This window comes from Lampetra fluviatilis, unplaced genomic scaffold (assembly GCF_964198595.1).
Source record: "Lampetra fluviatilis unplaced genomic scaffold, kcLamFluv1.1 SCAFFOLD_191, whole genome shotgun sequence".
In the NCBI taxonomy this organism is placed as follows: domain Eukaryota; kingdom Metazoa; phylum Chordata; class Hyperoartia; order Petromyzontiformes; family Petromyzontidae; genus Lampetra; species Lampetra fluviatilis.
Genome location: NW_027621752.1, coordinates 13,117 through 27,500, shown reverse-complemented (window position 1 = coordinate 27,500; position 14,384 = coordinate 13,117). Strand labels below are relative to the sequence as shown.

At 57.8% G+C, this 14,384-nt stretch overlaps 1 protein-coding gene across 5 annotated transcripts in view; it reads right to left on the bottom strand.

Annotated features, from left to right (window-relative positions):
* LOC144955653 (sodium/hydrogen exchanger 6-like) overlaps nt 1-13,606 on the bottom strand; it is a 143,180-nt gene extending 129,574 nt beyond the window's left edge. For all 5 annotated transcript variants that reach the window (XR_013641755.1, XM_078885812.1, XM_078885815.1 and 2 more), the window contains exons 1-3: nt 13,521-13,606; nt 2,911-3,022; nt 1,439-1,592 (exon numbers count right to left, since the gene is read on the bottom strand). Coding sequence is in view for 4 of the 5 variants with exons in the window: in XM_078885812.1 (XP_078741938.1) it covers nt 1,439-1,592; nt 2,911-3,022; nt 13,521-13,586 (332 nt within the window). In the remaining variant the exon portion in view is untranslated. The remainder of the gene's footprint in view (nt 1-1,438; nt 1,593-2,910; nt 3,023-13,520) is intronic.
* Between the last annotated feature and the right edge of the window lie 778 nt (nt 13,607-14,384).

Genomic DNA, 14,384 nt, shown 5'->3' with positions numbered 1-14,384 from the left:
ATCACAACCACCACAACAACCACCACAACCACCATCACAACCACCACAACCACCATCACAACCACCACAACCACCACCACAACCACCATCACAACCACCACAACCACCACCACAACCACCATCACAACCACCACAACAACCACCACAACCACCATCACAACCACCACAACAACCACCACAACCACCACCACAACAACCAGCACAACCACCATCACAACCACCACAACCACCACCACAACCACCATCACAACCACCACAACAACCACCACAACCACCATCACAACCACCACAACCACCACCACAACCACCATCACAACCACCACAACAACCACCACAACCACCATCACAACCACCACAACCACCACAACAACACAGACAAAGGTCCCCCGTGTAGCCCACACACACTGAACTCAATCACTAAACCACTCAGCCAACCGCCCACTCACCCATCCGCCAACCTACTCACTCTACCATCCAAACACCCACCCACCCAACCACCCACCCAATTGTACACCCACCCAATTGTCCACCCATCCAAATGTTCACCCACCCACCCAACCACCCACCCAACCACCCACCCACCCACCCAACCACCCACCCACCGAAGCATACACCCACCCGCCCGCCCACCCAATTGTCCACCCATCCAAATGTTCACCCACCCACCCAACCACCCACCCAACCACCCACCCACCCACCCAACCACCCACCCACCGAAGCATACACCCACCCGCCCGCCCACCCAAATGTTCACCCACCCACCCACTCACCCACTCACCAAACCACCCACCCACCCACCCACCCACCCAACCGCTCATCCACTCACTCACCCACCCACCCACCCGCCCACTCGCTCATCCACTCACTCACTCACCCAACCGCCCACCCGCTCATCCACTCACCCGCCCAACCACCCACCCACCCAACCACCCACCCACCCAACCACACAACCACCCACCCACCCACCCGCCCACCCACCCAACCGCCCACCCACCCACCCAACCACCCAACCACCCACCCACCCACCCAACCGCCCACCCACCCACCCAACCACCCACCCACCCAACCACCCACCCACCCAACCACACAACCACCCACCCACCCACCCGCCCACCCACCCAACCGCCCACCCACCCACCCAACCACCCACCCACCCACCCACCCAACCACCCACCCACCCAACCACACAACCACCCACCCACCCACCCGCCCACCCACCCAACCGCCCACCCACCCACCCAACCACCCACCCACCCACCCAACCACCCACCCACCCAACCACACAACCACCCACCCACCCACCCGCCCACCCACCCAACCGCCCGCCCACCCACCCAACCGCCCACCCACCCACCCAACCGCCCACCCACCCACCCAACCGCCCACCCACCCACCCAACCGCCCACCCACCCACCCAACCGCCCACCCGCCCACCCACCGGATCTTGAGGCAGGAGAGCATGGCGGTGGTGCCGCCCCCGAACACCCAGACGGTGAAGAAGACGATGAGCAGCGTGGTGCTGAAGATCAACTGCCTGGCGGGCGTCGTCGTGTCTCGGATGGCCAACGCAAACGCCATGGCGCCTCGCAGCCCTGGGGAGGGGTCGTGCAGACACGCAGCAATGTCGAGGACACGCAGAGACCGGGGCACGCGGGACAAACGCACGCGGACTAAGCTTCCCCCGTGTAGCCTCAATGGACTGTTAGTGTGTGTCTCTCCCCACGCGTCTCTCCCCCCGCGTGTCTCTGTCTGTGCGTGTCTCTCCGCGTGTCTCTCCCCCCGTGTCCCTCCCCGCATGTCTCTCCCCCCACGTCTCTCCCCGCGTGTCTCTCCGCATGTCTCTCCGCATGTCTCTCCGCGTGTCTCTCCGCGTGTCTCTCCCCCCGTGTCCCTCCCCGCATGTCTCTCCCCCCACGTCTCTCCCCGCGTGTCTCTCCGCATGTCTCTCCGCATGTCTCTCCGCGTGTCTCCCCGCGTGTCTCTCCCCCCGTGTCCCTCCCCGCATGTCTCTCCCCCCACGTCTCTCCCCGCGTGTCTCTCCGCATGTCTCTCCGCATGTCTCTCCGCGTGTCTCTCCGCGTGTCTCTCCGCCCGTGTCCCTCCCCGCATGTCTCTCCCCCCACGTCTCTCCCCGCGTGTCTCTCCGCATGTCTCTCCGCATGTTTCTCCGCGTGTCTCTCCGCGTGTCTCTCCCCCCGTGTCCCTCCCCGCATGTCTCTCCCCCCACGTCTCTCCCCGCGTGTCTCTCCGCATGTCTCTCCGCATGTCTCTCCGCGTGTCTCCCCGCGTGTCTCTCCGCGTGTCTCTCCGCATGTCTCTCCCCCCACGTCTCTCCCCGCGTGTCTCTCCGCATGTCTCTCCGCATGTCTCTCCGCGTGTCTCCCCGCGTGTCTCTCCGCGTGTCTCTCCGCGTGTCTCCCCCCACGTCTCTCTCCCCACGTGTCTCTCTCTCCACGTGTCTCTCTCCCCGCGTGTCTCTGTCTGTGCGTGTCTCTCCCCGCGTGTCTCTCCCCGTGTCTCTCCCCGTCTCTCTCTCCCCCCGTGTCTCCCCCCCCCCCCCCGTGTCTCTCTCCCCACGTGTCTCGCCCCCCGTGTCTCTCTCCCCGCGTGTCTCTCTCCCCGTGTCTCCCCCCGCGTGTCTCTCTCCCCGTGTCTCTCCCCGCGTGTCTCTCTCCCCGTGTCTCTCCCCGCGTGTCTCTCCCCGCGTGTCTCTCTCCGCGTGTCTCCCCCCACGTCTCCCCCCGTGTCTCTCTCCCCGCGTGTCTCTCCCCGTGTCTCTCCCCGTCTCTCTCTCCCCCCGTGTCTCTCTCCCCATGTGTCTCGCCCCCCGTGTCTCTCTCCCCGCGTGTCTCTCTCCGCGTGTCTCTCCCCGCGTGTCTCTCCCCGCGTGTCTCTCTCCGCGTGTCTCACCTGCGAACATCATCATGTTCTGGAAGTTGTAGGCGATCTTGTGCCTCCGTGCCAGGTTCAGGAAGAAGGAGAGGGGGTAGATGTTGCACGCTCGCCCCACAAACATCGCCAGCTATGGCGGGCGGGCACACGGAGCGCCAGCGAGTGGGTGGGAGAGTGGGCCGGTGGGTGGGAGAGTGAGTGGGAGAGTGGGAGAGTGGGTGGGAGATTGAGTTGAGTGGGAGAGTGTGTGGGAGAGTGGGAGAGTGGGTGGGAGATTGAGTTGAGTGGGAGAGTGTGTGGGAGAGTGGGTGAGTGGGTGGGAGAGTGAGTTGAGTGGGAGAGTGTGTGGGAGAGTGGGAGAGTGGGTGGGAGATTGAGTTGAGTGGGAGAGTGTGTGGGAGAGTGGGTGAGTGGGTGGGAGAGTGAGTTGAGTGGGAGAGTGTGTGGGAGAGTGGGTGAGTGGGTGGGAGATTGAGTTGAGTGGGAGAGTGTGTGGGAGAGTGGGTGAGTGGGTGGGAGATTGAGTTGAGTGGGAGAGTGTGTGGGAGAGTGGGTGAGTGGGTGGGAGATTGAGTTGAGTGGGAGAGTGTGTGGGAGAGTGGGTGAGTGGGTGGGAGAGTGAGTTGAGTGGGAGAGTGTGTGGGAGAGTGGGAGAGTGGGTGGGAGAGTGAGTTGAGTGGGAGAGTGTGTGGGAGAGTGGGAGAGTGGGTGGGAGATTGAGTTGAGTGGGAGAGTGTGTGGGAGAGTGGGAGAGTGGGTGGGAGATTGAGTTGAGTGGGAGAGTGTGTGGGAGAGTGGGAGAGTGGGTGGGAGATTGAGTTGAGTGGGAGAGTGTGTGGGAGAGTGGGAGAGTGGGTGGGAGAGTGAGTTGAGTGGGAGAGTGTGTGGGAGAGTGGGTGAGTGGGTGGGAGATTGAGTTGAGTGGGAGAGTGTGTGGGAGAGTGAGTTGAGTGGGAGAGTGTGTGGGAGAGTGGGTGAGTGGGTGGGAGATTGAGTTGAGTGGGAGAGTGTGTGGGAGAGTGGGAGAGTGGGTGGGAGAGTGAGTTGAGTGGGAGAGTGTGTGGGAGAGTGGGAGAGTGGGTGGGAGATTGAGTTGAGTGGGAGAGTGTGTGGGAGAGTGGGTGAGTGGGTGGGAGATTGAGTTGAGTGGGAGAGTGTGTGGGAGAGTGGGTGAGTGGGTGGGAGATTGAGTTGAGTGGGAGAGTGTGTGGGAGAGTGGGAGAGTGGGTGGGAGATTGAGTTGAGTGGGAGAGTGTGTGGGAGAGTGGGTGAGTGGGTGGGAGATTGAGTTGAGTGGGAGAGTGTGTGGGAGAGTGGGTGAGTGGGTGGGAGATTGAGTTGAGTGGGAGAGTGTGTGGGAGAGTGGGAGAGTGGGTGGGAGATTGAGTTGAGTGGGAGAGTGTGTGGGAGAGTGGGTGAGTGGGTGGGAGATTGAGTTGAGTGGGAGAGTGTGTGGGAGAGTGGGAGAGTGGGTGGGAGATTGAGTTGAGTGGGAGAGTGTGTGGGAGAGTGGGAGAGTGGGTGGGAGATTGAGTTGAGTGGGAGAGTGTGTGGGAGAGTGGGTGAGTGGGTGGGAGATTGAGTTGAGTGGGAGAGTGTGTGGGAGAGTGGGTGAGTGGGTGGGAGATTGAGTTGAGTGGGAGAGTGTGTGGGAGAGTGGGTGAGTGGGTGGGAGAGTGAGTTGAGTGGGAGAGTGTGTGGGAGAGTGGGAGAGTGGGTGGGAGAGTGAGTTGAGTGGGAGAGTGTGTGGGAGAGTGGGAGAGTGGGTGGGAGAGTGAGTTGAGTGGGAGAGTGTGTGGGAGAGTGGGAGAGTGGGTGGGAGATTGAGTTGAGTGGGAGAGTGTGTGGGAGAGTGGGTGGAGTGGTGGGTGATTTGTTGTGGGTTGGGAGAGTGTGTGGGAGAGTGGGTGAGTGGGTGGGAGATGAGTTGAGTGGGGGGTGTGGGGTGGTGGTGGGTGGTGGGTGGGGTGAGTTGAGTGGTGGGTGTGTGTGGGAGAGTGGGGTGAGTGGGTGGGAGTGGTTGAGTGGGGAGTGTGTGTGGGAGTGGGGGAGTGTGGGTGGGGTGGAGTGTGTGGGTGAGGTGTGGTGGGAGTGGGGAGTGTGGGTGGGGTGATTGGAGTGAGTGGGGAGTGTGTGGGGTGGGAGAGTGGGTGGGAGAGTGGGTGGGAGATTGAGTTGAGTGGGAGAGTGGGTGGGAAAGTGGGTGGGAGAGTGAGCAAGTGGGTGGGCGAGTGAGTGGGTGAGAGAGTGAGTGAGCGAGTGAGTGGGCGAGTGAGTGGGTGAGAGAGTGGGTGAGTGAGCAAGTGAAGGGAGTGAGTGGGTGAGAGAGTGAGTGAGCAAGTGAGTGGGCGAGTGAGTGGGTGAGAGTGTGAGCGAGTGAGTGAGCGAGTGAGTGGGTGAGAGAGTGAGTGAGTGAGAGAGTGGGTGAGAGAGTGAGAGTGTGAGTGAGCAAGTGAGTGGGCGAGTGAGTGGGTGAGAGTGTGAGCGAGTGAGTGAGCGAGTGAGTGGGTGAGAGAGTGAGTGAGAGAGTGGGTGAGTGAGTGGGTGAGAGAGAGAGTGAGTGAGCGAGTGAGTGGGTGAGAGAGTGAGTGAGAGTGTGAGCGAGTGAGTGAGCAAGTGAGTGGGTGAGAGAGTGAGTGAGAGAGTGGGTGAGAGAGTGAGTGAGAGAGTGGGTGAGTGAGTGGGTGAGAGAGAGAGTGAGTGAGCGAGTGAGTGGGTGAGAGAGTGAGCGGGTGAGAGAGTGAGTGGGTGAGAGAGTGAGTCAGCGAGTGAGTGGACGAGTGAGTGAGCAAGTGGGTGGGTGAGAGAGTGGGTGAGTGAGTGAGTGAGCGAGCGAGTGAGAGGGTGAGTGATCAAGTGGGTGGGCGAGTGAGTGAGTGAGAGTGTGAGCGAGTGAGTGAGCGAGTGAGTGGGTGAGAGAGTGAGTGAGCAAGTGGGTGGGTGAGAGAGTGGGTGAGTGAGTGAGCGAGTGAGAGAGTGGGTGAGTGAGTGAGTGAGTGAGCGAGTGAGAGAGTGGGTGAGTGAGCGAGTGGGTGGGTGAGTGAGTGAGCGAGTGAGAGAGTGGGTGAGTGAGTGAGTGAGTGAGCGAGTGAGAGAGTGGGTGAGTGAGTGAGTGAGTGTGTGAGTGAGTGAGTGAGTGTGTGAGCGAGTGTGTGGGTGAGTGAGCGAGTGGGTGGGTGAGAGAGTGGGCGAGTGAGTGAGCGAGTGAGAGGGTGAGTGAGCGAGTGGGTGGGTGAGAGAGTGGGCGAGTGAGTGAGCGAGTGAGAGGGTGAGTGAGCGAGTGGGTGGGTGAGAGAGTGAGTGAGTGAGTGAGCGAGTGAGAGAGTGGGTGAGTGAGTGAGTGAGTGAGTGAGCGAGTGAGAGAGTGGGTGAGTGAGCGAGTGGGTGGGTGAGTGAGTGAGCGAGTGAGAGAGTGGGTGAGTGAGTGAGTGAGTGAGCGAGTGAGAGAGTGGGTGAGTGAGTGAGTGAGTGTGTGAGTGAGTGAGTGAGTGTGTGAGCGAGTGTGTGGGTGAGTGAGCGAGTGGGTGGGTGAGAGAGTGGGCGAGTGAGTGAGCGAGTGAGAGGGTGAGTGAGCGAGTGGGTGGGTGAGAGAGTGGGCGAGTGAGTGAGCGAGTGAGAGGGTGAGTGAGCGAGTGGGTGGGTGAGAGAGTGAGTGAGCGAGTGAGTGGGTGAGTGAGTGAGTGAGAGAGTGAGTGAGTGGGTGAGTGAGTGAGTGAGAGAGTGAGTGGGTGAGAGAGTGGGTGAGAGAGTGAGTGGGTGGGTGAGAGAGTGAGTGAGTGAGTGAGCGAGTGAGCGAGCGAGTGAGAGGGTGAGTGAGTGAGAGAGTGGGTGAGTGGGTGAGTGAGTGAGTGAGCGAGCGAGTGAGAGGGCAAGTGAGCGAGTGGGTGAGAGAGTGGGTGAGTGAGTGAGTGAGCGAGCGAGTGAGAGGGTGAGTGATCAAGTGGGTGAGAGAGTGGGCGAGTGAGTGAGCGAGTGAGAGGGTGAGTGAGCGAGTGGGTGGGTGAGAGAGTGGGCGAGTGAGTGAGCGAGTGAGAGGGTGAGTGAGCGAGTGGGTGGGTGAGAGAGTGAGTGAGCGAGTGAGTGGGTGAGTGAGTGAGTGAGAGAGAGAGTGAGTGAGTGAGTGGGTGAGTGAGTGAGTGAGAGAGTGAGTGGGTGAGAGAGTGGGTGAGAGAGTGAGTGGGTGGGTGAGAGAGTGAGTGAGTGAGTGAGCGAGTGAGCGAGCGAGTGAGAGGGTGAGTGAGTGAGAGAGTGGGTGAGTGGGTGAGTGAGTGAGTGAGCGAGCGAGTGAGAGGGCAAGTGAGCGAGTGGGTGAGAGAGTGGGTGAGTGAGTGAGTGAGTGAGCGAGCGAGTGAGAGGGTGAGTGATCAAGTGGGTGAGAGAGTGGGTGAGTGAGTGAGTGAGTGAGCGAGCGAGTGAGAGGGTGAGTGAGCGAGTGGGTGGGTGAGAGAGAGGGTGAGTGAGTGAGAGAGTGGGTGAGTGAGTGAGAGGGTGAGTGGGTGAGTGAGCGAGTGGGTGGGTGAGAGAGTGGGTGAGTGAGTGAGAGGGTGAGTGAGTGAGAGAATGGGTGAGTGAGAGGGTGAGTGAGCAAGTGGGTGGGTGAGTGAGTGAGTGAGCGAGCGAGTGAGTGAGTGAGCGAGTGAGAGAGTGGGCGAGTGAGCGAGTGAGTGAGCGAGCGAGTGAGAGGGTGAGTGAGCGAGTGGGTGGGTGAGAGAGAGGGTGAGTGAGTGAGAGAGTGGGTGAGTGAGTGAGAGGGTGAGTGGGTGAGTGAGCGAGTGGGTGGGTGAGAGAGTGGGTGAGTGAGTGAGAGGGTGAGTGAGTGAGAGAATGGGTGAGTGAGAGGGTGAGTGAGCAAGTGGGTGGGTGAGTGAGTGAGTGAGCGAGTGAGTGAGTGAGTGAGCGAGTGAGAGAGTGGGTGAGTGAGCGAGTGAGTGAGCGAGTGAGAGGGTGAGTGAGCGAGTGGGTGGGCGAGCGAGTGGGTGGGCGAGTGATCAAGTGGGTGGGCGAGTGATCAAGTGGGTGGGCGAGTGAGTGAGTGAGAGTGTGAGCGAGTGAGTGAGCGAGTGAGTGGGTGAGAGAGTGAGTGAGCAAGTGGGTGGGTGAGAGAGTGGGTGAGTGAGTGAGCGAGTGAGAGAGTGGGTGAGTGAGTGAGTGAGTGAGCGAGTGAGAGAGTGGGTGAGTGAGTGAGAGGGTGGGTGAGTGAGAGAATGGGTGAGTGAGAGGGTGAGTGAGCAAGTGGGTGGGTGAGTGAGTGAGTGAGTGAGTGAGCGAGTGAGTGAGTGAGTGAGCGAGTGAGAGAGTGGGTGAGTGAGCGAGTGAGTGAGCGAGCGAGTGAGAGGGTGAGTGAGCGAGTGGGTGGGCGAGTGAGCGAGTGGGTGGGCGAGCGAGTGGGTGGGCGAGTGATCAAGTGGGTGGGCGAGTGAGTGAGTGAGAGTGTGAGCGAGTGAGTGAGCGAGTGAGTGGGTGAGAGAGTGAGTGAGCAAGTGGGTGGGTGAGAGAGTGGGTGAGTGAGTGAGCGAGTGAGAGAGTGGGTGAGTGAGTGAGTGAGTGAGCGAGTGAGAGAGTGGGTGAGTGAGCGAGTGGGTGGGTGAGTGAGTGAGCGAGTGAGAGAGTGGGTGAGTGAGTGAGTGAGCGAGTGAGAGAGTGGGTGAGTGAGTGAGTGAGAGTGTGAGCGAGTGAGTGAGCGAGTGAGTGGGTGAGAGAGTGAGTGAGCAAGTGGGTGGGTGAGAGAGTGGGTGAGTGAGTGAGCGAGTGAGAGAGTGGGTGAGTGAGTGAGTGAGTGAGTGAGCGAGTGAGAGAGTGGGTGAGTGAGCGAGTGGGTGGGTGAGTGAGTGAGCGAGTGAGAGAGTGGGTGAGTGAGTGAGTGAGCGAGTGAGAGAGTGGGTGAGTGAGTGAGTGAGTGTGTGAGTGAGTGAGTGTGTGAGCGAGTGTGTGGGTGAGTGAGCGAGTGGGTGGGTGAGAGAGTGGGCGAGTGAGTGAGCGAGTGAGAGGGTGAGTGAGCGAGTGGGTGGGTGAGAGAGTGGGCGAGTGAGTGAGCGAGTGAGAGGGTGAGTGAGCGAGTGGGTGGGTGAGAGAGTGAGTGAGTGAGTGAGCGAGTGAGAGAGTGGGTGAGTGAGTGAGTGAGTGAGCGAGTGAGAGAGTGGGTGAGTGAGCGAGTGGGTGGGTGAGTGAGTGAGCGAGTGAGAGAGTGGGTGAGTGAGTGAGTGAGTGAGTGAGCGAGTGAGAGAGTGGGTGAGTGAGTGAGTGAGTGTGTGAGTGAGTGAGTGAGTGTGTGAGCGAGTGTGTGGGTGAGTGAGCGAGTGGGTGGGTGAGAGAGTGGGCGAGTGAGTGAGCGAGTGAGCGAGCGAGTGAGAGGGTGAGTGAGTGAGAGAGTGGGTGAGTGGGTGAGTGAGTGAGTGAGCGAGCGAGTGAGAGGGCAAGTGAGCGAGTGGGTGAGAGAGTGGGTGAGTGAGTGAGTGAGCGAGCGAGTGAGAGGGTGAGTGATCAAGTGGGTGAGAGAGTGGGCGAGTGAGTGAGCGAGTGAGAGGGTGAGTGAGCGAGTGGGTGGGTGAGAGAGTGGGCGAGTGAGTGAGCGAGTGAGAGGGTGAGTGAGCGAGTGGGTGGGTGAGAGAGTGAGTGAGCGAGTGAGTGGGTGAGTGAGTGAGTGAGTGAGAGAGTGAGTGAGTGAGTGGGTGAGTGAGTGAGTGAGAGAGTGAGTGGGTGAGAGAGTGGGTGAGAGAGTGAGTGGGTGGGTGAGAGAGTGAGTGAGTGAGTGAGCGAGTGAGCGAGCGAGTGAGAGGGTGAGTGAGTGAGAGAGTGGGTGAGTGGGTGAGTGAGTGAGTGAGCGAGCGAGTGAGAGGGCAAGTGAGCGAGTGGGTGAGAGAGTGGGTGAGTGAGTGAGTGAGCGAGCGAGTGAGAGGGTGAGTGATCAAGTGGGTGAGAGAGTGGGTGAGTGAGTGAGTGAGCGAGCGAGTGAGAGGGTGAGTGAGCGAGTGGGTGGGTGAGAGAGAGGGTGAGTGAGTGAGAGAGTGGGTGAGTGAGTGAGAGGGTGAGTGGGTGAGTGAGCGAGTGGGTGGGTGAGAGAGTGGGTGAGTGAGTGAGAGGGTGAGTGAGTGAGAGAATGGGTGAGTGAGAGGGTGAGTGAGCAAGTGGGTGGGTGAGTGAGTGAGTGAGCGAGCGAGTGAGTGAGTGAGCGAGTGAGAGAGTGGGCGAGTGAGCGAGTGAGTGAGCGAGCGAGTGAGAGGGTGAGTGAGCGAGTGGGTGGGTGAGAGAGAGGGTGAGTGAGTGAGTGAGAGAGTGGGTGAGTGAGTGAGAGGGTGAGTGGGTGAGTGAGCGAGTGGGTGGGTGAGAGAGTGGGTGAGTGAGTGAGAGGGTGAGTGAGTGAGAGAATGGGTGAGTGAGAGGGTGAGTGAGCAAGTGGGTGGGTGAGTGAGTGAGTGAGTGAGCGAGTGAGTGAGTGAGTGAGTGAGCGAGTGAGAGAGTGGGTGAGTGAGCGAGTGAGTGAGCGAGCGAGTGAGAGGGTGAGTGAGCGAGTGGGTGAGTGAGCGAGTGGGTGGGCGAGTGATCAAGTGGGTGGGCGAGCAGGCGGTCAGTCAAGGCAAGTAGCAAATCTGTGGGGGACACGGGAAGACGCGGCAGCGTGGAGACACACAGGGACACACAGAGACACACAGAGACACAGAGACACAGAGACACACAGGGACACGGAGACACACAGGGACACACAGAGACACACAGAGACACAGAGACACAGAGACACACAGGGACACGGAGACACACAGGGACACACAGAGACACACAGAGACACAGAGACACAGAGACACACAGGGACACGGAGACACACAGAGACACAGAGACACAGAGACACACAGGGACACGGAGACACACAGGGACACGCAGGGACACGGGGACACGGAGATTCACAAGGACACTGGGACACGGAGACACACGGAGACACACAGGGACATGGAGACACTTAGAAACATGGAGACACGGGGAGACACACAAGGACACACACACACCACACACACACATTCACACCACACACACACACATTCACACCACATTCACACACACTCATGTACACACATACACACCATATTCACACACCATATTCACACACACACACACACCACACACACACCACATTCACACACACTCATGTACACACACACACCATATTCACACACACACCACACACACACACCACACACCACATTCACACACACTCATGTACACACATACACACCATATTCACACACCATATTCACACACACACACACACCACACACACACCACACACACACCACATTCACACACACTCATGTACACACATACACACCATATTCACACACCATATTCACACACACACACACACCACACACACACCACACACACACCACATTCACACACACTCATGTACACACATACACACCATATTCACACACCATATTCACACACACACACACCACACACACACCACACACACCACATTCACACACACTCATGTACACACATACACACCATATTCACACACCATATTCACACACACACACACCACATTCACACACACTCATGTACACACATACACACCATATTCACACACACACACACACCACACACACACCACATTCACACACACTCATGTACACACATACACACCATATTCACACACCATATTCACACACACACACACCACATTCACACACACTCATGTACACACATACACACCATATTCACACACACACACACACACCACACCACACACACACCACACACACACCACATTCACACACACACACACACCACACACACACCACACACACACCACATTCACACACACTCATGTACACACATACACACCATATTCACACACCATATTCACACACACCACACACACACCACATTCACACATAGACAAAGATCCCCTGTATAGCCTTTCATACGCTATTGGGGCAAGTGCTGTTAGCGAGCACCTATGAAGGCCGGCACGGCACACGAGGTGGTGGGTGGCCAGCACCACGCCTGACACATTGCATCAGGCACTCATTTCAGGCTGAGTCGACCTAGGAGAGATTCGCGCTCACGGTTTGGCCTTGAGCGGGAATCTAACTTGGGTCGCCGGGTTCGTAGCGCAGCGTGCTAACCACTACACCCACCACTCCCCCATCCACAAACACCCCACACTCACACACACAGTCACTCACATACACCCCACACACACACAGTCACTCACACACACTCATGTACACCCCCACACACACTCATGTACACCCCCACACACCCCACACTCACACAATCACTCACACACACTCTCATGTACACACACTCATGTACACACCACACACACACTCATGTACACACTCTCATGTACACACACTCATGTACACACACTCATGTACACACACTCATGTACACACCACACACACACTCATGTACACACTCTCATGTACACACACTCATGTACACACACTCATGTACACACCACACACACACTCATGTACACACACTCATGTACACACACTCATGTACACACACTCATGTACACACACTCATGTACACACCACACACACACTCATGTACACACACTCATGTACACACTCTCATGCACACACACTCATGCACACACACTCATGTACACACACTCATGTACACACACTCATGTACACACCACACACACACTCATGTACACACACTCATGTACACACACTCATGTACACACCACACACACACTCATGCACACACACTCATGTACACACACTCATGTACACACCACACACACACTCATGTACACACACTCATGTACACACCACACACACACTCATGTACACACACTCATGTACACACACTCATGTACACACACTCATGTACACACCACACACACACTCATGTACACACACTCATGTACACACACTCATGTACACACACTCATGTACACACCACACACACACTCATGTACACACTCTCATGTACACACACTCATGTACACACACTCATGTACACACACTCATGTACACACCACACACACGCTCATGTACACACTCTCATGTACACACACTCATGTACACACCACACACACCCCACACTCACACAATCACTCACACACACACTCATGTACACACACACACACCCCACACTCACACGATCACTCACACACACACTCATGTACACACCCCACACACACACTCATGTACACACTCTCCACACCCCACACACTCATGTACACACCCCACACACACACACTCATGTACACACCCCACACACACACACATGTACACACACCCCACACACACACACACTCATGTACACACACACAGTCACTCACACACACTCATGTACACACACTGATGTACACACACACACACACCCCACACTCACACACACTCATGTACACACACCCCACACACACACAGTCACACACACAGTCACTCACACACACACACAGTCACTCACACACACTCATGTACACACACTGATGTACACACACACACACACCCCACACTCACACACACTCATGTACACACACCCCACACACACACAGTCACACACACAGTCACTCACACACACACACAGTCACTCACACACACTCATGTACACACACCCCACACACACACACACACGCGTGGTGGTGGTGGTGGTGGTGGTGAGGATACGACGGCGCTGATGATGAAGATGGGGTTGAAGACGTGCCTCTGGAAGGTGAAGAGCGCCAGCCCCATGTACACACACCCCACACACACACACACACAGTCACTCACACACACTCATGTACACACACACACACGCGTGGTGGTGGTGGTGGTGGTGGTGAGGATACGACGGCGCTGATGATGAAGATGGGGTTGAAGACGTGCCTCTGGAAGGTGAAGAGCGCCAGCCCCATGTACACACACCCCACACACACACACACACAGTCACTCACACACACTCATGTACACACACACACACGCGCGTGGTGGTGGTGGTGGTGGTGAGGATACGACGGCGCTGATGATGAAGATGGGGTTGAAGACGTGCCTCTGGAAGGTGAAGAGCGCCAGCCCCATGTACACACACCCCACACACACACACTCATGTACACACACCCCACACACACACACTCATGTACACACACACACACACGCGTGGTGGTGGTGGTGGTGGTGGTGAGGATACGACGGCGCTGATGATGAAGATGGGGTTGAAGACGTGCCTCTGGAAGGTGAAGAGCGCCAGCCCCATGTACACACACCCCACACACACACACACACAGTCACTCACACACACTCATGTACACACACACACACACACGCGTGGTGGTGGTGGTGGTGGTGAGGATACGACGGCGCTGATGATGAAGATGGGGTTGAAGACGTGCCTCTGGAAGGTGAAGAGCGCCAGCCCCATGTACACACACCCCACACACACACACACACAGTCACTCACACACACACACAGTCACTCACACACACAACAACCGCCATTCGCCACTAAGTGGCGGTGACGTCACCACGACGCTTGTGCCAGGCCATGTGCAC